Genomic DNA, 23,834 nt, shown 5'->3' with positions numbered 1-23,834 from the left:
GGGTACTGAGGAGAGACGGGTGATGAGAGCGGGGGTACTGAAGAAGAGACTGTTAGTGAGAGCGGGGGTAACTGAGGAGAGACGGTGAGTGAGAGCGGGGGGTACTGAGGAAAGACGGGTGAGTGAGACGGGGGGGTAACTGAGGAAGAGACGGTGAGTGAGAGCGGGGGGGTAACTGAGGAAGACGGGTGATGAGAGCGGGGGTAACTGAGGAAGAGACGGGTGAGTGAGAGCGGGGGTAACTGGAGGAAGACGGGTGAGTGAGAGCGGGGGGGGGGGTAACTGGAGAACTCCTCCCACTGACCCCTACAACTCCTCCCACTAATCCGTACAACTTGGATTCTGGACTGATTGTTGTGTCTTTTAGATATATCTGGACCTGGTGCCTCCTCAACATGACATCCACAGGTAATTTACTGCCATGCCTCCTGCTCCTGCACACTCTACATTGTGTCCATACTGCAGACTTACCTGCCTAGAACTGACCAGCAGATCACTGTGGACCTCATGGCACCCCAAGATGTCTTCCTGTTCTGGAAACCCTACAGCCTACAAGATGACCAGGCAAGGAGATCAGCCAGGCCAGAACTGCAGGCACAAGCTGAAGTCACAGCACTCGGGAGGACACATCTCGTCGAGGTATCTGGACATCTCCATCTCATAGAGTAACCTGGAGATGTCCATCTGCTGCAGGAACCTGGGGGTGTCCATCTCATAGAGTAACCTGGAGATGAAAATATCCAGTTCTTAGAAGAACCTGGAGATGTCCATCTTCTATAGGGATCTGGAGATGTTCATCTCCTAGACCAGTGATGGCAAAACTTTTAGAGACCACGCGCCCAAACTGCAACCCTACAACCCACTTATTTATCGCGAAGTGCCAACACGGCAGTTTAACCTAAATACCAATATAGTCTATCTTCCATGTACTTTATCATTCAGGTATACCAGCCCGCCTACATTCAGTGCGCTGCCCATAGTGCTGCCCGTGCGGTTCATAGTGCTGCCCGTGCGGTTCATAGTGCTGCCCGTGCGGTTCATAGTGCTGCCCGTGCGGTTCATAGTGCTGCCCGTGCGGTTCATAGTGCTGCCCGTGCGGTTCATAGCTGCCTGTGCGGTTCATAGCTGCCTGTGCGGTTCATAGTGCTGCCCGTGCGGTTCATAGTGCTGCCCGTGCGGTTCATAGTGCTGCCCGTGCGGTTCATAGTGCTGCCCGTGCGGTTCATAGTGCTGCCCGTGCGGTTCATAGTGCGCCCTGCGCTGATGAATGGCAGGAAACGTCTAAGCCATATTGATACACCATAGACTTTCTCCAGTGTGCGGTTGCCCACAGAGAGGGCTGTGCGTGCCGCCTCTGGCACCCGTGCCATAGGTTCGCCACCATTGTCCTAGACCCGCGATGGCTAACCTCCGGAAATCCAGCTGTGGTAAAACTATGACTCCCAGCATTCACTCTTGCTTGGAGCATGCTGGGAATTGTAGTGTCACCACAGCTAGAGTGCCGGAGGTTAGCCATCACTGTCCTGGACGAACATGGGGGTGTGCGTCTAACAGGGAAACATGAAGTAGCCATCCTGATAAAGGAACCTGGAAATGTCCATCTCACAGAAGAACCTGGCTATGTCTAGCTCTTGGGCCTCATGCACATGTCCGTTGTTTTGGTCCACATCTGAGCCGCCGTTTTGGCGGCTTTGCGGACAAGAATAGGCATTTATATTAATGGCTGTCCGTGCCGTTCTGCAAATTGCGGAACGCGCACAGACGCCATCCGTGTTTTGCAGATCAGCAATTTGCGGACTGCAAAAACCACCACGGTCGTGTGCATGAGGCCTTAGAGAAACCTGAAAGTGAAGAAGCTGTTTCTCAGTAGAAGACAATGCTGCCCAGTGTACAGATATTTAGAAGGTCTCGAAGTTAGAATGATACGGGTTACTAGCTTAAATAGTATGAGAATGACCTGGTAAAACATCCTCAAACCGGGAATGGCAGGCGTTAACCACCATCATCGGGTCCTCTCCATTTACTGGGTCATGAATGTTCTGGTCTCTAGAACTTCTTATTTAGTCTCCCCACTCTTTCTAGATACACGACCAGCCCACACTAAGGTTTCTGATGAGCCCCCGAGTTACAGTCTGATTACTCCATATGCACCCCCGGTTACCATCCCACCATCTGCCCCACCAAGGTTTTCAAATGGACAACTGCAATAGTGAAAGGCATTTCCCAGGCATGGAGCATCTCCTCCAGGTAAGAGACCTTCTTCACTCAAAGTGACATCCACTGTATGTTCTACACATGCTGCTCAGTAACGCCCATCATCCGTCCCAAGATGCCTATTGTCCGGTGTCTTAAATGTCCTTCCCACTGTGAATGTTCATCATCGTTGTCCTGGGTTCAGAGGCTGTAGAACATTGGAGGTCATCTATGAGGAGTCCATCTGAGGCCCTCTTGTGACTGCCTTCCTGCATGCTCCCCGGCTCTTCTGTCTGCCTCCTCTGCCTGTCTCTTCTGTCCGTCTGTCTCCCTGGTCTGTCTCTTCTGTCCGTCTGTCTCCCTGGTCTGTCTCTTCTGTCCGTCTGTCTCCCTGGTCTGTCTCTTCTGTCCGTCTGTCTCCCTGGTCTGTCTCTTCTGTCCGTCTGTCTCCTCTGCCTGTCTCTTCTGTCCGTCTGTCTCCCTGGTCTGTCTCTTCTGTCCGTCTGTCTCCCCGGTCTGTCTCTTCTGTCCGTCTGTCTCCCCGGTCTGTCTCTTCTGTCCGTCTGTCTCCCCGGTCTGTCTCTTCTGTCCGTCTGTCTCCCTGGTCTGTCTCTTCTGTCCGTCTGTCTCCCTGGTCTGTCTCTTCTGTCCGTCTGTCTCCCCGGTCTGTCTCTTCTGTCCGTCTGTCTCCCCGGTCTGTCTCTTCTGTCCGTCTGTCTCCCCGGTCCTGTCTCTTCTGTCCGTCTGTCTCCCCGGCCTGTCTCTTCTGTCCGTCTGTCTCCCCGGCCTCTTCTCCGTCTGTCTCCGCCTGTCCTGTCCGTCGTCTCCCCGGCCTGTCTCTTCTGTCCGTCTGTCTCCCCGGCCTGTCTCTTCTGTCCGTCTGTCTCCCCGGCCTGTCTCTTCTGTCCGTCTGTCTCCCCGGCCTGTCTCTTCTGTCCGTCTGTCTCCCTGGTCTGTCTCTTCTGTCCGTCTGTCTCCCTGGTCTGTCTCTTCTGTCTCCCTGGTCTGTCTCTTCTGTCTCCCTGGTCTGTCTTCTGTCCGTCTGTCTCCCCAGCCTGTCTCTTCTGTCTCCCTGGTCTGTCTCTTCTGTCCGTCTGTCTCTTCTGTCCGTCTGTCTCCCCGGCCTGTCTCTTCTGTCTCCCCGGCCTGTCTCTTCTGTCTCCCCGGCCTGTCTCTTCTGTCTGTCTGTTTCTCCGGCTTCTCTCTTCTGTCCATCTGTCTCTCCGGCCTGTCTCCCCGGCCTGTCTCTTCTGTCTGTCTCCCCGGCCTGTCTCTTCTGTCTGTCTCTCCGGCCTGTCTCTTCTGTCTGTCTCTCCGGCCTGTCTCTTCTGTCTGTCTCTCCGGCCTGTCTCTTCTGTCTGTCTCTCCGGCCTGTCTCTTCTGTCTGTCTCTCCGGCCTGTCTCTTCTGTCTGTCTCTCCGGCCTGTCTCTTCTGTCTGTCTCTCCGGCCTGTCTCTTCTGTCTGTCTCTCCGGCCTGTCTCTTCTGTCTGTCTCTCCGGCCTGTCTCTTCTGTCTGTCTCCCCGGCCTGTCTCTTCTGTCTGTCTGTCTCCCCGGCCTGTCTCCTCTGTCTGTCTCCCCGGCTCTCCTGGGAGTTGTAGTGCCCTCCATACCTCCTCTCACTAATGACGGGTTTTCTGTTTCAGGTTAACCAATTAATGGTGAAAGAGAAATGTAAGAAAATATATTTATTAAAGATAAATCTGCTCTGTATCCCTGAGTGTCTGGAGGACTAGTGTCTAATGGTTCCACTCTGCTCTGGTCCCTGGTGTCCAGTGGTGTAATAATATAGTCCTTGGTGTCCAGTGTTGTAATAATATAGTCCCTGGTGTCCAGTGGTGCAATATATATCCCTGTGTCCAGTGTGTAATATATAGTCCCTGGTGTCCAGTGGTGTAGTATAGTCCCTGGTGTCCAGTGGTGTAATAATATAGTCCCTGGTGTCCGGTGGTGTAATATATAGTCCCTGGTGTCCGTGGTGTAATAATAGTCCCTGGTGTCCGGTGGTGTAATAATCCAGCCCCTGGTGTCCGTGGTGTAATAATCCAGCCCCTGGTGTCCGGTGGTGTAATACTCCAGTCCCTGGTGTCCGGTGGTGTAATACTCCAGTCCCTGGTGTCCGGTGGTGTAATACTCCAGTCCCTGGTGTCCGGTGGTGTAATACTCCAGTCCCTGGTGTCCGGTGGTGTAATACTCCAGTCCCTGGTGTCCGGTGGTGTAATACTCCAGTCCCTGGTGCCGGTGGTGTAATACTCCAGTCCCTGGTGCCCGGTGGTGTAAACTCCAGTCCCTGGTGCCCGGTGGTGTAATACTCCAGTCCCTGGTGTCCGGTGGTGTAATAATCCAGTCCCTGGTGTCCGGTGGTGTAATAATCCAGCCCCTGGTGTCCGGTGGTGTAATAATCCAGTCCCTGGTGCCCGGTGGTGTAATACTCCAGCCCTGGTGTCCGGTGGTGTAATAATCCAGCCCCTGGTGTCCGGTGGTGTAATAATCCAGTCCCTGGTGCCCGGTGGTGTAATAATCCAGCCCCTGGTGTCCGGTGGTGTAATACTCCAGTCCCTGGTGCCCGGTGGTGTAATACTCCAGTCCCTGGTGCCCGGTGGTGTAATAATCCAGTCCCTGGTGCCCGGTGGTGTAATACTCCAGTCCCTGGTGTCCGGTGGTTTATCAGTGTAAGCCTAGCTGTTATTGTGTCCTTGTTTAGCAATCCAACCCCCTCCATCCAATGTGTTAGTGATTTAGTCCTGCAGTCTAGTGGTTAGTGGTTTGCTGGTCTGGCGGCCCTGCTTCCCAGTAATGCGCATGCTGCTGCATCTAAACCTTGTGCAGAATCTAGAAATGGCCTCTACATGTACGAGATCTCTACAGAGCAAAGCCCATCATCTCCTCCATCAACACCGGCCCTTTAAACGATATAAAGATACAAAGCAAAACATGCGGATTCCTTATAATTTCGGTGCTTTGGGGGCGTGGTCAGTCGTGTCAGTTTGTATTTGGCGTCGCTCACATCCAGCGCTCGGCCTCCGTTTAGGAGCAGGAGAGCGGAAAGGACGGAGCCGGTCGGAGCCCCGGGACCCCACAGACTATAATGGGCTCCGTTATGTTTCTGCTCAGAAGATGATTTGGAGCGGAGACTAAAGTTGTGCGCGGCGGAGAACGGAGGCTGAGCGCTGATGTGAGCGACGCTCAATACAAACTGACGCGACTGACCACGCCCCCAAAGCACCGAAATTATAAGGAATCCGCATTTTGTATCTTTTATACAGTTAAAGGGCCGGTGTTGATGGAGGAGATGATGAGGCTTTGCTCTGTAGAGATCTCTGTACATGTAGAGGCCGTTTCTAGATTCTGTACAAGGTTTAGTGCAGCGCATGCGCATTACTGGGAGCGGCCACTTGTCATTATTATTTGGGTCTGTACTAGCACTGGTGGTCAGTGGGCCGGGTGCAGGGTAACTGGTGAGCATCCTCTACACCAGGGGGCACAACCTGCGGCCCTTGATGCCTCCAACCACCTGTATCTTTCATGTATTGTCCCCATTGGATCTAGAAGCAGACAGTAGTGATGTATACTGTATGTACAATACGCCATTACCTCCTTTAAGTTTTATTTTTTCGGCCCCTTGGACTTGGTTCAGGCTGACAATGTGGCCCCTAACCAGAAAAAGGTTGGGCACCCCCTGCTCTAGACTGTTAGTTTTGTAAATCCATTTTGGTGGTCCTGTCCTGCGTCTAGTGTTAGTGCTGGCTCTTCCGGCAGTCTAGTGTTGTGCTGAGCTCTCCAGTGTTTTACTGGTTCTAGTCCTGCAGTCTAGTGGTTAGTGCCGGCTCCCAGTGTTTTACTGGTTTAGTCCTGCTGTCTAGTGGTTAGTGCTGGCTCCCAGTGTTTTGGTGGTCCTGTCCTGCAGTCTAGTGGTTAGTGCTGGCTCTGTGTTTTGGTGGTCTGTCTGCAGTCTAGTGGTTAGTGCTGGCTCTCAGTGTTTTGGTGGTTTAGGTCCTGCAGTCTAGTGGTTAGTGCTGGCTCCCAGTGTTTGGGGTCCTGTCCTGCTGTCTAGGTGGTTAGTGCTGGCTCCCAGTGTTTTGGTGGTTTAGTCCTGCAGTCTAGTGTTAGTGGCTGGCTCTCAGTGTTTTGGTGGTTTAGTCCTGCAGTCTAGTGGTTAGTGCTGGCTCTCAGTGTTTGGTGGATTTAGTCCTGCAGTCTAGAGGTTAGTGCTGGCTCCCGTGTTTTGGTGGTTTAGGTCCTGCAGTATAGAGGTTTAGTGCTGGCTCCCAGTGTTTTGGTGGTTTAGTCCTGCAGTCTAGTGGTTAGTGCTGGCTCTCAGTGTTTTGGTGGTTTAGTCCTGCAGTCTAGTGGTTAGTGCTGGCTCCCAGTGTTTTGGTGGTTTAGTCCTGCAGTCTAGAGGTTAGTGCTGGCTCCAGTGTTTTGGTGGTTTAGTCCTGCAGTATAGTTAGTGCTGGCTCCAGTGTTTTGGTTTAGTCCTGCAGTCTAGTGGTTAGTGCTGGCTCCAGTGTTTTTGGTTTAGTCCTGCATTAGTGGTGTGCTCTCCAGTGTTTTGGTGGTCCTGTCCTGCAGTCTAGTGGTTAGTGCTGTCTCCAGTGTTTTGGTGGTTGTCCTGCAGTCTAGTGGTTAGTGCTGGCTCCAGTGTTTTGGTGGTCCTGTCCTGCAGTCTAGTGGTTAGTGTGGCTCTCAGTGTTTTGGTGGTTTAGTCCTGCAGTCTAGTGGTTAGTGCTGGCTCTCAGTGTTTTGGTGGTTTAGTCCTGCAGTCTAGTGGTTAGTGATGGCTCTCAGTGTTTTGGTGGTTTAGTCCTGCAGTCTAGTGGTTAGTGCTGGTATCCAGTGTTTTGGTGGTTTAGTCCTGCTGTCTAGTGGTTAGTGCTGGCTCCCAGTGTTTTGGTGGTCCTGTCCTGCAGTCTAGTGGTTAGTGCTGGCTCTGTGTTTTGGTGGTTTAGTCCTGCAGTCTAGTGGTTAGTGCTGGCTCTCAGTGTTTTGGTGGTCCTGTCCTGCAGTCTAGTGGTTAGTGCTGTCTCTGTGTTTTGGTGGTCCTGTCCTGCAGTCTAGTGGTTAGTGCTGGCTCCCAGTGTTTTGGTGGTCCTGTCCTGCAGTCTAGTGGTTAGTGCTGGCTCCCAGTGTTTTGGTGGTCCTGTCCTGCAGTCTAGTGGTTAGTGCTGGCTCTCAGTGTTTTGGTGGTCCTGTCCTGCAGTCTAGTGGTTAGTGCTGGCTCTGTGTTTTGGTGGTTTAGTCCTGCAGTCTAGTGGTTAGTGCTGGCTCTGTGTTTTGGTGGTTTAGTCCTGCAGTCTAGTGGTTAGTGCTGGCTCCCAGTGTTTTGGTGGTCCTGTCCTGCAGTCTAGTGGTTAGTGCTGGCTCTCAGTGTTTTGGTGGTCCTGTCCTGCAGTCTAGTGGTTAGTGCTGGCTCCCAGTGTTTTGGTGGTCCTGTCCTGCAGTCTAGTGGTTAGTGCTGGCTCTCAGTGTTTTGGTGGTCCTGTCCTGCAGTCTAGTGGTTAGTGCTGGCTCTCAGTGTTTTGGTGGTTTAGTCCTGCAGTCTAGTGGTTAGTGCTGGCTCTCAGTGTTTTGGTGGTTTAGTCCTGCAGTCTAGTGGTTAGTGATGGCTCTCAGTGTTTTGGTGGTTTCCTGCAGTCTAGTGGTTAGTGCTGGCTCCCAGTGTTTTGTGGTCCTGTCCTGCAGTCTAGTGGTTAGTGCTGGCTCGTGTTTTGGTGGTTGTCCTGCAGTCTAGTGGTTAGTGCTGGCTCTGTGTTTTGGTGGTCCTGTCCTGCAGTCTAGTGGTTAGTGCTGGCTCTCAGTGTTTTGGTGTTTAGTCCTGCAGTCTAGTGGTTAGTGCTGGCTCCCAGTGTTTTGGTGGTTTAGTCCTGCAGTCTAGTGGTTAGTGCTGGCTCCCAGTGTTTTGGTGGTCCTGTCCTGCAGTCTAGTGGTTAGTGCTGGCTCTGTGTTTTGGTGGTCCTGTCCTGCAGTCTAGTGGTTAGTACATCTCAGTGTCCTCCGGCCTCATCCCCTCCAGCCCCTGTAGTGTCTCGGGCTCTAGAGCAGAGTTCAGACCAGGCTGTCGGTCTCTGTAGATGTGGCTTATTTCAGTGTCTTCCTGCACTGGGTTTCTGATTATGGTTCTGACTCCCGGTGTCTTCCCTCCAGTCTCGGTGTCGCAGGGCTGGGGCTTCTCCTTTGAGGTGCTGAATCTGGTTGGTCAGCGACTATTCCAGGCGGAGCAGAACGTGGTGTGCTGCGGACCCCTCTATGATGTCAGGATACGAGACAACAGCAACAACGAGGTCCTGCATCTGCTGGAGAACTGCGGCTGCACCTGCACCCGGGAGGTGAGGCTGGAAGTGTCCGCGGGGTGTGGGGCACTGTCTCCTGGTCACGGCAGATTACAGGGTCCCCAACAGTCACCCTTGTATTCCTGACACCCTGCGTCCCCTGAGATCTGCCACCGTAATGTGTGGCGCCCTCTGATGGGCACATCAGAGATTACAACAGGTACTGAGAGGTCGATAACCTGACGCCATGATCGTCTTCTTCCAGATGGAGGTGCACGGCCCCTCGGGGCAGCTGATCGGATTCGTCAAGGTGCATTGGAACAATCTGGTCACCCACCTGTCATTGATGAATACCTCCAAGCAGGTCACCCTCATCATCCTGGGGCCCAGCTTCCAGAACAGCATCTTCGGCAACGTCAGCTTTGAGGTAAATATAGAACAAAACATATCCGCCCCTCCCACTGCAGGGTGATACAGACAGAAAATAGCTATGAGCCTGCCCCTCCCCCTGCAGGGTGATACAGACAGAAGAGAGCTATGAGCCTGCCCCTCCTCCTGCAGGGTGATACAGACAGAAGAGAGCTGTGAGCCTGCCCCTCCCACTGCAGGGTGATACAGACAGAAGAGAGCTATGAGCCTGCCCCTCCTCCTGCAGGGTGATACAGACAGAGGAGAGCTATGAGCCTGCCCCTCCCCCTGCAGGGTGATACAGATAGAAGAGAGCTCTAAGCCTGCCCCTCCTCCTGCAGGGTGATACAGACAGAAGAGAGCTATGAGCCCGCCCCTCCCCCTGCAGGGTGATACAGATAGAAGAGAGCTATGAGCCTGCCCCTCCCCCTGCAGGGTGATACAGACAGAAGAGAGCTATGAGCCTGCCCCTCCTCCTGCAGGGTGATACAGACAGAGGAGAGCTATGAGCCTGCCCCTCCTCCTGCAGGGTGATACAGACAGAAGGGAGCTATGAGCCTGCCCCTCCTCCTGCAGGGTGATACAGACAGAAGAGAGCTATGAGCCTGCCCCTCCTCCTGCAGGGTGATACAGACAGAAGAGAGCTATGAGCCTGCCCCTCCTTCTGCAGGGTGATACAGACAGAAGGGAGCTATGAGCCTGCCCCTCCTCCTGCAGGGTGATACAGACAGACAGAGCTATGAGCCTGCCCCTCCTCCTGCAGGGTGATATAGATAGAAGAGAGCTATGAGCCTGCCCCTCATCCTGCAGGGTGATACAGACAGAAGAGAGCTATGAGCCTGCCCCTTCTCCTTCAGGGCGATACAGACAGTAGAGAGCTATGAGCCTGCCCCTCCCCCTGCAGGGTGATACAGACAGAAAAGCGCTATGAGCCTGCCCCTCCTCCTGCAGGGTGATACAGACAGAAGAGAGCTATGAGCCTGCCCCTCCTCCTGCAGGGTGATACAGACAGAAGAGAGCTATGAGCCTGCCCCGCCCCCCTGCAGGGTGATACAGACAGACGAGAGCTATGAGCCTGCCCCTCCTCCTGCAGGGTGATACAGACAGACAGAGCTATGAGCCTGCCCCTCCTCCTGCAGGGTGATATAGATAGAAGAGAGCTATGAGCTGCCCCTCCCCCTGCAGGGTGATACAGACAGAAGAGAGCTATGAGCCTGCCCCTTCTCCTGCAGGGCGATACAGACAGAAGAGAGCTATGAGCCTGCCCCTCCTCCCTGCAGGGTGATACAGACAGAGGAGAGCTATGAGCCTGCCCCTCCTCCTGCAGGGTGATACAGATAGAAGAGAGCTATGAGCCTGCCCCTGCTCCTGCAGGGTGATACAGACAGAGGAGAGCTATGAGCCTGCCCCTCCTCCTGCAGGGTGATACAGATAGAAGAGAGCTATGAGCCTGCCCCTCATCCTGCAGGGTGATACAGACAGAGGAGAGCTATGAGCCTGCCCCTCCTCCTGCAGGGTGATACAGACAGAAGAGAGCTATGAGCCTGCCCCTCCTCCTGCAGGGTGATACAGACAGAAGAGAGCTATGAGCCTGCCCCCTCATCCTGCAGGGTGATACAGACAGAAGAGCGCTATGAGCCTGCCCCTCCTCCTGCAGGGTGATACAGACAGAAGAGAGCTATGAGCCTGCCCCTCCCCTGCAGGGTGATACAGACAGAAGAGAGCTATGAGCCTGCCCCTCCTCCTGCAGGGTGATACAGACAGAAGAGAGCTATGAGCCTGCCCCTCCTCCTGCAGGGTGATACAGACAGAGGAGAGCTATGAGCCTGCCCCTCCTCCTGCAGGGTGATACAGACAGAGGAGAGCTATGAGCCTGCCCCTCCTCCTGCAGGGTGATACAGACAGAAGAGAGCTATGAGCCTGCCCCTCCTCCTGCAGGGTGATACAGACAGAAGAGAGCTATGAGCCTGCCCCTCATCCTGCAGGGTGATACAGACAGAAGAGCGCTATGAGCCTGCCCCTCCTCCTGCAGGGTGATACAGACAGAAGAGAGCTATGAGCCTGCCCCTCCCCCTGCAGGGTGATACAGACAGAAGAGAGCTATGAGCCTGCCCCTCCTCCTGCAGGGTGATACAGACAGAAGAGAGCTATGAGCCTGCCCCTCCTCCTGCAGGGTGATACAGACAGAGGAGAGCTATGAGCCTGCCCCTCCTCCTGCAGGGTGATACAGATAGAAGAGAGCTATGAGCCTGCCCCTGCTCCTGCAGGGTGATACAGACAGAGGAGAGCTATGAGCCTGCCCCTCCTCCTGCAGGGTGATACAGATAGAAGAGAGCTATGAGCCTGCCCCTCCTCCTGCAGGGTGATACAGACAGAGGAGAGCTATGAGCCTGCCCCTCCTCCTGCAGGGTGATACAGACAGAAGAGAGCTATGAGCCTGCCCCTCCTCCTGCAGGGTGATACAGACAGAAGAGAGCTATGAGCCTGCCCCTCATCCTGCAGGGTGATACAGACAGAAGAGCGCTGTGAGCCTGCCCCTCCTCCTGCAGGGTGATACAGACAGAAGAGAGCTATGAGCCTGCCCCTCCTCCTGCAGGGTGATACAGACAGAAGAGAGCTATGAGCCTGCCCTCCTCCTGCAGGGTGATACAGACAGAAGAGAGCTATGAGCCTGCCCCTCCTCCTGCAGGGTGATACAGACAGAAGAGAGCTATGAGCCTGCCCCTCCTCCTGCAGGGTGATACAGACAGAAGAGAGCTATGAGCCTGGCCCCTCCTCCTGCAGGGTGATACAGACTAGAAGAGAGCTATGAGCCTGCCCCTCATCCTGCAGGGTGATACAGATAGAAGAGAGCTATGAGCCTGCCCCTCCTCCTGCAGGGTGATACAGATAGAAGAGAGCTATGAGCCTGCCCCTCCTCCTGCAGGGTGATACAGATAGAAGAGAGCTATGAGCCTGCCCCTCATCCTGCAGGGTGATACAGATAGAAGAGAGCTATGAGCCTGCCCCTCCTCCTGCAGGGTGATACAGATAGAAGAGAGCTATGAGCCTGCCCCTCCTCCTGCAGGGTGATACAGACAGAGGAGAGCTATGAGCCTGCCCTCCTCCTGCAGGGTGATACGACAGAGGAGACTAGAGCCCTGCAGGGTGATACAGACAGAGGAGAGCTATGAGCCTGCCCCTCCTCCTGCAGGGTGATACAGACAGAGGAGAGCTATGAGCCTGCCCCTCCTCCTGCAGGGTGGATACAGACAGACAGAGCTATGAGCCTGCCCCTCCTCCTGCAGGTGATACAGACAAGAGCTATGAGCCTGCCCCTCATCCTGCAGGGTGATACAGACAGAAGAGCTATGAGCCTGCCCCTCATCCTGCAGGGTGATACAGACAGAAGAGAGCTATGAGCCTGCCCCTCCTCCTGCAGGGTGATACAGACAGAAGAGAGCTATGAGCCTGCCCCTCCTCCTGCAGGGTGATACAGACAGAAGAGAGCTATGAGCCTGCCCCTCATCCTGCAGGGTGATACAGACAGAAGAGCGCTATGAGCCTGCCCCTCCTCCTGCAGGGTGATACAGACAGAAGAGAGCTATGAGCCTGCCCCTCCTCCTGCAAGGTGATACAGACAGAAGAGAGCTATGAGCCTGCCCCTCCTCCTGCAGGGTGATACAGACAGAAGAGAGCTATGAGCCTGCCCCTCCTCCTGCAGGGTGATACAGACAGAAGAGAGCTATGAGCCTGCCCCTGCTCCTGCAGGGTGATACAGACAGAAGAGAGCTATGAGCCTGCCCCTCCTCCTGCAGGGTGATACAGACAGAAGAGAGCTCTGAGCTTGCCCCTCCTCCTGCAGGGTGATACAGACAGAGGAGCGCTATGAGCCTGCCCCTCCTCCTGCAGGGTGATACAGACAGAGGAGCGCTATGAGCCTGCCCCTCCCACTGCAGGGTGATACAGATAGAAGAGAGCTATGAGCCTGCCCCTCCTCCTGCAGGGAGATACAGACAGAGGAGAGCTATGAGCCTGCCCCGCCCTCTGCAGGGTGATACAGACAGAAGAGAGCTATGAGCCTGCCCCTCCTCCTGCAGGGTGATACAGACAGAAGAGAGCTATGAGCCTGCCCCTCCCCCTGCAGGGTGATACAGACAGGAGAGAGCTATGAGCCTGCCCCTCCCCCTGCAGGGTGATACAGACAGGGGAGAGCTATGAGCCTGCCCCGCCCCCTGCAGGGTGACATTTTTCAGGCGTTTCTCCCATCTCTGTCTCTCAGGTGAAGTCTCCGGATGAGCAGCATGTGGTGGGGATGATACGGAAGGAGACTGATCATCTTTTGCTTACTTTCCCATTGGACCTGGAGGTGACAATGAAGGCCATGTTGTTGGGCTCCTCCTTGTACCTGGTGAGTAGTTGTCTCCATCTTTGATGAGGGTGACCTTCAGGGTGAGCAGAAGATGAGTCGTGATGGTCGGTAGGATTGGTCTCTTAGTGAAGCCACGACTCCATCCTGAGTCCATGGCGCCCACGGTATGCACAGCGGTGATAGATGAGAGTCTTGGACAGTGATAGGAGACTGGAGGAAGACAGAGGAGTCTGGAGGATGGTGATAGATGGGTCTGGAGGAGGACAGAGGAGTCTGGAGGATGGTGATAGATGGGTCTGGAGGAGGACAGAGGAGTCTGGAGGATGGGGATAGATGGGTCTAGAGGAGGACAGAGGATTCTGGAGGATGGTGATAGATGGGCCTGGAGGTGACAATGAAGGCCATGTTGTTGGGCTCCTCCTTGTACCTGGTGAGTAGTTGTCTCCATGTTTGATGAGGGTGATCTTCCGGGTGAGCAGAAGATGAGTCGTGATGGTCGGTAGGATTGGTCTCTTAGTGAGGATACGACTCCATCCTGAGGAGCGCAAAATCGTATTCCGGGATAGGTCACGGTTGAAATTGTGGAATTATGTGGTCTGAGGTCAGAGCAGACAGCAATGGGTCAATACAGTGTTCTGGTTCTGGCCAAGCTGCCAGTTCGGTTGATGTACTGCTCCAAACTAATTAATGTACGTGCACGGAGAGATCAAACTGAGACAACCCGCAGCTCGGGGTTATAACAGGATCTCTGGTTTATTTGAGGAACAGCAGACAGTATATAGGACGGGGGGGGGGAGTGGGGGGTGTAAGGTGGCGGGTATCTTTTCTATTGGCTATAAACTCTATACTTTTCTGTAACATTGATGACAAGAGGAAGTTCTCCCCCCCCTCCCATGAGCCAACCCCCAATACCTTGTAACCAGTTATCAGACCACCATGTATCTTTACCAGCTTTATGTGCGTCCAGCCATTTATCCCTTAGATCCGCCATCTTCTCTAGACCCACCTTAACTTGCAAATTACCCTGCGGGTCTATGTAATGGCAACAAGAGGGTCCCACGACCTGGCACATGCCTCCATCTTTAGCTGTAACGTAATCTAGAACTAATGTGTGTTGGTTGGTGACAATGATTAACTGGTTTGCACAATGTTTGAGGTATTCATAAGTCTCATCACTTCCCATATTTGGTCATCCAGGTCGTCTGTTGCTACTACCAGATGACCCCACATCTGCGCTATCATGGGATATATGAAGATGGCACTAACAGTTTGTTGGTAATGCTCGTCTCTACTACATGTGGCTTGCCATTTGGTCTGGGTGTGGTATCTTTGGCCCTACGATACAAGGTGTGTTTAGGTACTGCATTTATGCCAATGTCAGAGTGTGGTACTATAAAGCTGGCAGGAGTAAGCCTGGCGATGGTGCACGGTCCTGTGACATTCTGGGATAACCATTTGTACGCTTTGTGTCCACAAACTAAGTATATGTCTTCTGGAACTGCTACTGCTGTGCCATTGAATAATCGGGTAATTAGTTTGGCTAATTGTGTCCCTTTCGCCAACTCATATCCTTTTGACTGACCTTCGGTGTCGTTAGCTGATATACCTGTCCGGAGATCCTGTACAGTACGGTGGTTACAGGGCAGATCCTTTCCGTTCTCAGCATCTACACCAATACACTGCACGTGGCTGTCTGTTTCTGAATCATCGCAACCTGAGTGTATGTGCGGACTAAATGTCATCCCTTTGTACTTGGAGACAATAACAGTGTGTCCAGCTAGGAAAACGTGTGACATTAGCCCAGTGTCCCTCTTGCCAAGGAGTAGAGCTATAATCTACCGAGGGTCCTGGTCTGTTTATCATGAGCCATGGGGCATCTGCCCACCCTGCAACAGGTAAGGCCACTTCCCTGTCCTTGTTTGTACTGGATTTAACTTGGTGTATGGTAGTGAGAAAGATGGTAGAATTAGACAGGTCAATCAGTTCAGAAAGGTCCAGGGGTATTGCAACATGAGGCATACTGGCTGAGCTCACGGGACTGTGGGTACAGATCCAACAATCTCTGAGTGTCTCAACCCCTGGACTAGAATGTGATGGTGCCGTGTCAGTGAATTGTCCCATTCATCACCCAGTGGTGTAAACACTGCTGATATGCCCACTGTCAAAGTCATGATCAGTAGGTGGACCCTCATGGCTTATTGTTCCAGGGTCGTCGGGACAGTCTTTACTCTTTTACAATGTGAGGCGTGGATCCAGGTAGGCCTCCCTTCGAGTTTCACAGAGGTCGGGGTAGTCAGCAACACCTGGTAAGGCCCCTCGTATCGTGGTTCGAGGGTGTTTCTGACGTGTTTCTTGACCACCACCCACTCTCCAGGTTTGAGAGTGTGGCTTCCCTCTAGGGAGTCAGGATCTGGAATGGAAGAGAAAACTTGTGCACGTATGTTAGACAATTGTTTACTCGGGGCAATCACATATTTAGCAACAGATTCATAATGCATTTGCAATTGCCGTGGGAAGTACTGTCCCATCCTAGGCCGTGTCCCAAACAAGATTTGGTGTGGAGGCCTAGGGGTGTGTCTAACTGAAAATAGTGCTATTGGCAGGCATTGTACCCAACTGAGCCCTGTCTCCCCAGTCATTTTCAGCATCTTGGACTTCAGTTCCCCGTTCAGTCCTTTGACTTTGTCGCCGCTTTGGGGTCTGTAGGGTGTGTGATAGGCTAAGTGTGACCCTACCATCTTCCAGACTTCTTGGGTTAGACTAGCAGTGAATGCTGGGCCCTGATCACTCTCAATGACCTCAGGTACTCCGAACCTACAGACAAGCTCCTGCATCAGTTTCTTAGCAGCTGTTGTGGCTGTCTGATTTCGGACGGGGTAGGCTTCTGGCCACCCAGAGAACAAGTCTACCACTACTAGCACATATTGAAACCCTTGGCACATTGGCATCTGGATGTGGTCAATTTGACCGTTGTAACGGGTACTGGGCTTTGGGGAGACATTTGGTTGGTGTAGGCTCAGGTCTTCCCGGGTTGCACTGCGCACAGATGAGGCAAGACTGAGTATGCCTCACCAGGACAGGGGTTATACCTGGGGCCACCCATATTTTGTCTATTAGTTCTTTCATGATGGTCTTAGATTGGTGGGTGGGCCCATGAGCTACTGAAGCTATCAGAGGATAGAAAGCTTTGGGCAGAGATGCTCTCTTTCCTTGGGTCCACAGTCCAGATTCTTTCTCTTCTTGGGCTGACTCTTTTAGCCAATCCAACTTTTCTTGTGGCGTGGCCTGCTTCTGTAACTGGACTAGCAGGTCCCAGGAGACCTCTTTTGGTCTCTGTGTTAGGTCTGTTGTGGACTCTGTTGCTATCAAGACTTGAGGGCTGTTCGTCTTCCTCTTTCACTGCTACTTGCTTTGCTGCTTGATCAGCTAGGGTCTTTCCTCTGGCTTCAGAGGTGTCGGCTCGAGTGTGCCTGTAGATCAATAAAATCTTCAGATTCTCCAGTATACTCCCCCCTTGGAAGAGGGAGAAGAGGAGCAGGATTGAGGATGTGACATCTTTGAATAGTGACATTATCAGGTAGGAGCAGGCTACCTTGCAACCATAGGTGACGTTGATTAGGCAGATGCCTAGGTTGTGTTTTGTTGGAGAATGGCAGCAATGTGATGTGGTGCTAGGATAGTGAGGGGGTGGCCTAGTACCATATCAGAAGTGGTGGCCAGCAGGGCACTGGCTGCATGTACAGCTCTGACACAGGAAGGGGCTTCCCTGGCTATTGGGTCCAGTCTCTTTGTATGGTAGGACTTTGGGGTCCTTCTGGTGGGACATTGAGGCATCCGATATCCTGGGGTCCTCTGGCCCAGAGAGTATTGGGGATGAGGTGCAAAATGGTTTGCAGCGAATCCCCTTGCTCATATGAATCAGTGCAGAATTTTATTGTCAGGCATCCGGCAGCCGTGGGTGTCACATAATTTGAGCAAAAACCACAAAGACCAAGAAGCGAGACAGTTTCTTATCAGAAAGAGGATTTTAAACTAACACAGAAGAAACTAACATTTCTGAGAAAAGAAAAAAGGTGGGGGTCAACTGATCCCCCGCAGCTGTCCTGCAATGTGGTGGAATGATCTGCTAATTTAGCTTTTGTCTATTTGTCTGTAAAGCGCTGCGAAATATAGTAGCGCTATATAAGTGCATAAAATAAATAAGTTATCAGTGAGCAGTATTCACCGGTCTTATTCTCCACTATACTTTGCAGGTCCGACCATGTACATCCATAGGTTTGGTGCACATGACACAATTTCCTGTAATATGGCATTGGGTGGGTCTCGGGGTCAGGCAGTAAATTCACTATGGTGAATAACTGTTGTGGGGTGAAGGACACATATTTGGGCAGGCCCTGGGGACGTGTTAGTGCCAGGGCTTCCCTAAGAGTTTTGTAATTGCCCCTCTCTAGATCTTGCATGTTTCTTTGCAATGCAGTAATCTGAGACTGGCGGTGTTTGGGTTCTGTGCATCAGTGCAACTACCCCCGTTCCATGGTGCCAATTGGGGAAAGGGAGTCCTTGTGCCCGACACAGATTCTACTGCCTCATCAGACTGCGTTTGATCGGGCTCTTCTGTTTGACCTCCCACCATTATGGGTGTGGGGGTCATGATCTAGCGGGGAGTCATAAAAGTGCCATCCGCGTTTATCATCGGGTACAGCATAGAGATCACCGGGACACTAGGGGTGACATAGGAGTGACGGGGGGGTCCGGACCGAATGATATTAAAGGTCCGTTCATGGGCGTTGCCTGGGGACAAGATGGTGCTGTAGCTAACACGGGAAGTGATGGGACGTGCCGGGGAGTAGTTACCAAGGTGTGGTTTTGTGGGTGGGGAACCCCACAGGGAAGGCACGTATCACGGGAGGAGGGATTCTGTTGACCACATGTTTTGCAGGTCCACCCACCTGCTTTCTTCCCGGCGCCATTATAGGGTGGTGGCTAGTCATGTATCAATGCAACACCAGGTTTACAGAAATATCTCTGTCTTTTCTCATCAAAATTTAGTTCCCCCCCCCCCCCCCCCCCCGGTCTGTTCAAATTCTTTACTACAGTCCAACAACACACGGACCATGTCTGTCAATTTATCATCCTCTAACTTCCCCCTCTTCTCGTTTAACAACACTTGCCAGGTGGCACTACATAGGATGCCTCCTTTACAGACACTATAACTCTCCTCCAACTTAGTTAATCCTTTTATGAAACATTTGCCTCTCCTGTCCGCCACGTACTGTTCAGGTGAACAGTAGCCCTTCGGGACACTTTCCTCATTTCCCATTATCTCTCGTACCTACTGAAGCCGCCTAAAGACCCCTGCATAGAGTAATCACTGGACGTGAAGACCTTTGAGTCCTGGTCAGCACACTGGGCTACCGCGAATCGCTCTCTACCCATCTGTGATCGTCTCCTTTATGGAGATTTGAGTCAGACACCGGGCTGAACTCCGATACAGGCACACAGGAGAACTCTGTGTCTCAGTCAATGATACTTGTCAACAGGGTCTTCACAACTTATAGGCACAACACAGTACATCAAGACTTTAAAAAACATATGGGGTTCTTACTTTCATGCCCTCGAGGACGTCCCAGACTGCTTCCGCACCCCTACCTCAGACGAACACCAAGATGCTACACCAGGGGACACTTTATAGGCAAGATGACTCCATTTTCTTACCTCATATCACGGGTTGTGATCCCGGTGTCCGTTAGTGCGCCTCTCCTCGTCTGGTCTCTGGGGGTACGGGAACAGAGGGTCCAATCCTCGAGCCCCACGTTGGGCGCCAAAATTGTTCTGGTTCTGGCCAAGCTGCCAGTTCGGTTGATGTACTGCTCCAAATTAATTAATGTACGTGCACGGAGAGATCAAACTGAGACAACACACTGCTCGGAGTTAAAACAGGATCTCTAGTTTATTTGAGGAACAGCATACAGTATATAGGACGGAAAGGAGTGGGGGGTGTAAGGTGGCGGTATCTTTTCTATTGGCTATAAACTCTTAACTTTTCTGTAATATTGATGACAAGAGGAAGTTCCCCCCCCCTCCCCCCTTGCTGGTGGGTGAAACCGTTACTTCTTCTTCTTTCTTTGAAACTGCTTGCTTGAGCTGAACGGAAACCACAAAGAAACACATGATAAAACACAAAGTAAGATTCTAGTTTATAGGTGTTGGCTGAATGTCTGGCCGCCATCTTAGCTAAACATAGTCCTCAACAAGCAAGTATCCATTTTGTATCAATAGTCCATAACACAGTAATTAGACAGAGGTCGGGTCAGGCATTAGAGAAGCAAAGTCAGGAATCGGGCAGAAGTCAGTACATAAAAAAACGCAACCACAGGCAAAAAAAACTAACCACACACCATTGCAGGGACTAGCTAGCTGGACGAACCTATTGCTCAGGCACCTTCTCGCATAGGAAGATGCCTTAAGTGTTCCAGGATTACCTGCAATTGGCTGGTGAAGATTAGGATTGTGTGTTAGAACTTTAAGGTGGTTACCCTATGGGTAGACCGGAGAGGCTAAGCCAGAAAACACAGGCAATGGCCTGCAACAAATAGATGGAATGTGACATGTGTGGACCTCCGGAGCAGCATTGGCATTAGCCACCTGGTGAAGTAGGATGGTGGTTGGCACGGGCCACCGGTCTAACAGCTAGCAGTCACCAATCTCTCACCAACTCAAAAGTAGTCTGTGGGAGCGTTCTTGTGGCATGAGCCAGTGTGTAATCAGACCACACCTGTAACTACGTATCTGCCTGAGCCATAACCGTAGGGCACTATTACTATCTGAGGCGGGGTAACTTTGTGAGTGCGTGGCTCTTTCTCCTCCTTATTGTCTTCCTCATACCCTTCCTCCACCTCTTTTCCCTCTTCTCCTGATTTTTCCTTTGCCTTTTTCCTCTCATCTCCCCATCACACTTCACCACTAATCCTTCTCACTTCTTCCTCCTGCACCCATAACTATTCTTCTTTCTCTACCGTTCCCTGTTTTTGCTTTCCCCTTCTTCTGCAATAGATTACTCTTCCTATTCTTTTTCTTTGGCTCTTTCCCTCCACTTACTCTCTCCACTGCTTCTTCTTTACTCTTCCTCTTCCTCTCTCTCACCTTCCCTTATAATGATCAGATTTGACTTTGATTTCCTCTTTCAGGAAAATCTCATTAAATCAAAGAGAACGGAACTGCAGAGACAAGCACGTAACTGATACTCCTGCAGCACATCTCACCAATGTCCCATGTATGCAGCTACATGTATCTGAGCACCTTCTCCGCAGAGCATCATATATCATCCTCAGCATTGCAGAGCATCACACCCAGCATTCCCAGGGCAGTTCTCCTCATACTAACCACTAATACTGAAGAACATCTCACCTGGCTCACTAAATCCTCACACTGAAGAGCATCGACCCACTATACACCTGAGGAATGGTGCCACCGTGGAGGGCTGGACGTGGACCATGGATGGTCATGGGCTGGGAGGTTTAACAAGCCACTGGGACTTTAAGAGAAACCAGTCTAATATGGATGATGTGTATTGTTCTGACAACCTGCATTCCCAGACAGTGTATGTACCGGATGTGCGATAATGAGCTGTATTATATGTATAAAGGCTGAATAAATGCTGTATCTGCTGCCTGACGCCTCTGAGGATGGCGGGATGTGTCCCAGATCTGGGCGCACCGCTTCTTATTGTGGAGATCCACAGGAGGAGGCCTAACATGCAAAGCTTCATGGAAACCCTTCTCTCCAGCGCCACCTATAGGTAACCCCCTGTAAGTCATTCCCAGACCCGTGAAACATGGCTAGAGGCCAAACCAGAGACCCTCGTGTGTACACAGCTCCAGGGTTTTAACCCTCATCAGTACAGAACATGCTTGGGCTGTGTGCACTACAAGTACCAGACTCAATATGGATGCAGACAGGGACTCCTGCTGGTTAGTAGTCCAACCCTGTGGTCCCAGGAGACCCCCTCTCCACCATACCAGGTCCCATCAGCTGGAGACCCACCAGTACTAGGGAAGCTGGAGGATTCAGTACGGCCATCAGGTGGCAGTGTCACTCAGTATTGTACATAGGGGACCAGTTTTTTTTTCGTTTGTTTTTTGAGAACAAGGCATGAAATATAGCGGACATATAGAATATCCATCCATGTTCATAGTAAACACAAGATGAGAGTATTAGCATGCCCCTATTCACATTTTGATAATGTAACCTAGCTCCAAAAGAGAAAACATCCCTCCGCCCCCCACAAATGAGATCTTATCAGTGAAGTCTTGCGTCTCGGGTTCCACAATTTTAGTATTGGGCCATCTCTCCATTCCCTAGACTTCCATTTTCCCTCCTAGTTGTGCCTCTAGGTACCATGTGCTCTGAGTGAAGGGCGTCAGGTCCCTGATCTCTCCCTCTGACAATGTAGATTCAATGAATTTTCTCCATTTTTTGGTGAACTTACTACTTTCCCTTTCTTTGTACCTTTCCATTTCTATCCTCTCCATGTGGAGCACTTGTGTCATGGTCCCTAACACTTCATCCCACGGCGGGGACGTAGTTGGTAACCAATGCTTTAGAATGGATTTTTCCCCTGACATGAGCAGTATGTGTATGCCCTTTTCGGCTAGCCCTGGTCCCTCTGCGCCTGTTTGTACCCTGGGTATATAGTGAGGGACGCTCTGCTCTGGTGTCAGTAGCACCTTCACTCCCCAGACTGTCAAAATGTATTTCACTGCTTGCGACCAAATTGACTTTAGGTTCGGGCAGCCCCACAGTCTATGTAAGAGCCCTGCTCTTGAGAGGGACCATATGGGGCACTGTCTTAGATAGTGGGCCGGGGCATCCTTGGGGGATAGGTTAAAAGTGTAGGTCGCTCTGTGCATAATCCTGAACTGGGTCTCTCGCCATTGCTCATTATTCAGGGATTTTCTTACAAATTCGGAACCGTCCCTCATCTGCTTGGTTAGGTCTAGGACACCAAGTTCCTCCTCCCAGGGAGAGAAGGTATTATGTGTTATGAAGTCTACGGAATATGTCCGACAGAGGTAACATGGATTTATCAGCACCCAAGAGAGCCTCAAACCATATTAGTCCGTCCGTTTCTCCTAACTTTTCCAATTGTGATCTGCAGTAAGAACGTAGATGGTAAAACGGGAGAAAATGAGAGGAAGTCACGTTATATTTGGCTTGGAAACTTCCCGAGTGTTTCTTGCTGTCCAAGATATCGTTCAGGTTATGGATGCCCTTATGTCTCCATATTTTGTACATTTTGTTTTCCCTTCCCTGGGGAAAGGAAGGTGACGTCCACAGTGGCATGTGAGGGGTAAGACAAATGGGTAATCTATATATTTTGCGTCTGGCCTTCCATGCCATGATAGTGTCCCTCAATAGTGTCTCAATATCTCGGAGTCTGGTGTGAAGCAGCGCTGGGAGGTCCCATGGGGCTGCCGTTCTATACTACCCGCTGAGAGACAGGAGGTGTCCCACAGCCAGTCTTTAGCATGGCGGAACAAGGCCGCCAGGTTGTAGGAGCGTAAGGTTAACTATGCGCGGTCTTTATGCAACACGCCAGACCTGCAGGGTATGACGAAGTGAGGTCACAGTTATGGGCAATCGAGGGTACTCACTATATTTGAAGAACCCTGGGCAGGCGCGTGGCAGTGAAGGAGAGGTAGACACAGTTCCTCTGGGGCACGCTCTGTAGATAGGGACCAGGCCTGATGGTAGTTGAGGTGCCTTGGATGTTACAGGTATTTTGTGTGCCTGGGGCAAGGTCACTGTGGTATTCGTGACGCCAGTGCCTTTGGACGGTGGCACGCCGGTTGGTGGTTGGAGTGATGAAGGTACACAAGTATATAGTGAACCAAAACGTAACTTTACTGAACAATCCAACTTTGTACAGCAGGTGTAGCACAGTCTTTATATTACAGTTCCACGAAGGGGCTTATTCACAATATGGCAGGCAATAGTCATGCAAGTTACGCTGAGGGTAAATTCCACAAGCACTCAGCAGCAGGTTGTACCTTTCCTCAGAATCAATGTACAGTGTCCCTTATAGAACTCCTGCTCTGGCTTTATATCTCCCAAGGCCCGGATGCCTATAAGGGTGGCTTATATCCTTGGTTACTTCCTTCCTCAGGTATTATACTCCTTGCTATGATTCCTAAAATCCTCTGCCTATCAGGGTCACTTAGCTTACCCTGGGTCGCCTCCTCCTATCAGGTGGATCACTGTAGGTTTCTCCCAGGAGGTTGAATCCTGCAACTGGGGTGTCTCTTCAGAGCTAACTTAGGCTCTCTTGTTCTTCAGGCAAGCTGGAGCTTCTCAACAGCCTCCTGGACATCACTAGCAGCCAGGGCTATCCAGCTGCATGTCAGGAGCAGGCTTCTTAACCTCTGTCTTCTCAGACTCCTGACTCTGCACTCACTCCCTGTCTGGGCCTGGACATCACTAGCAGCCAGGGCTATCCAGCTGCATGTCAGGAGCAGGCTTCTTAACCTCTGTCTTCTCAGACTCCTGGCTCTGCACTCCCTCTCCCTGTCTGGGCCTGGACATTTATACTAGGGGCTCCCTATCTCCCTCTAGTGT

General features: G+C 51.9%; 1 protein-coding gene and 1 long non-coding RNA gene across 2 annotated transcripts; both read left to right on the top strand.

The window, feature by feature from the left end:
• The first annotated feature begins 199 nt into the window (after positions 1 to 199).
• On the top strand, positions 200 to 2,207 carry LOC122923104. Its single transcript, XR_006387230.1, has 3 exons — positions 200 to 222; positions 368 to 639; positions 2,083 to 2,207. It is a non-coding gene; the product is annotated as an uncharacterized LOC122923104 (long non-coding RNA).
• Position 2,208: 1 nt separating this feature from the next.
• Positions 2,209 to 20,891, top strand: LOC122923103 (phospholipid scramblase 3-like). The gene is made up of 6 exons (XM_044273830.1): positions 2,209 to 2,247; positions 3,839 to 3,866; positions 8,337 to 8,518; positions 8,727 to 8,888; positions 13,131 to 13,259; positions 20,408 to 20,891. Exons 1-6 carry the CDS (start codon positions 2,230 to 2,232, stop codon positions 20,459 to 20,461), a joined length of 573 nt encoding a protein of 190 aa, XP_044129765.1. The 5' UTR covers positions 2,209 to 2,229; the 3' UTR covers positions 20,462 to 20,891.
• The last annotated feature ends 2,943 nt before the right edge of the window (positions 20,892 to 23,834 follow it).

The sequence above is a fragment of the Bufo gargarizans genome, unplaced genomic scaffold, assembly GCF_014858855.1.
Source record: "Bufo gargarizans isolate SCDJY-AF-19 unplaced genomic scaffold, ASM1485885v1 original_scaffold_1190_pilon, whole genome shotgun sequence".
Lineage (NCBI taxonomy): Eukaryota > Metazoa > Chordata > Amphibia > Anura > Bufonidae > Bufo > Bufo gargarizans.
The sequence above is the reverse complement of the archived record's forward strand: the minus strand, read 5'-3'. Positions and strand labels throughout refer to the sequence as shown.

Excerpts from the sequence above, each read along its gene's own strand:
- LOC122923103 (XM_044273830.1), top strand. Across the intron at positions 8,519-8,726 it reads GCTGCACCTGCACCCGGGAG|ATGGAGGTGCACGGCCCCTC; the intron begins GTGAGGCTGGAA and ends GTCTTCTTCCAG. Across the intron at positions 13,260-20,407 it reads TGGGCTCCTCCTTGTACCTG|GAAAATCTCATTAAATCAAA; the intron begins GTGAGTAGTTGT and ends TTCCTCTTTCAG.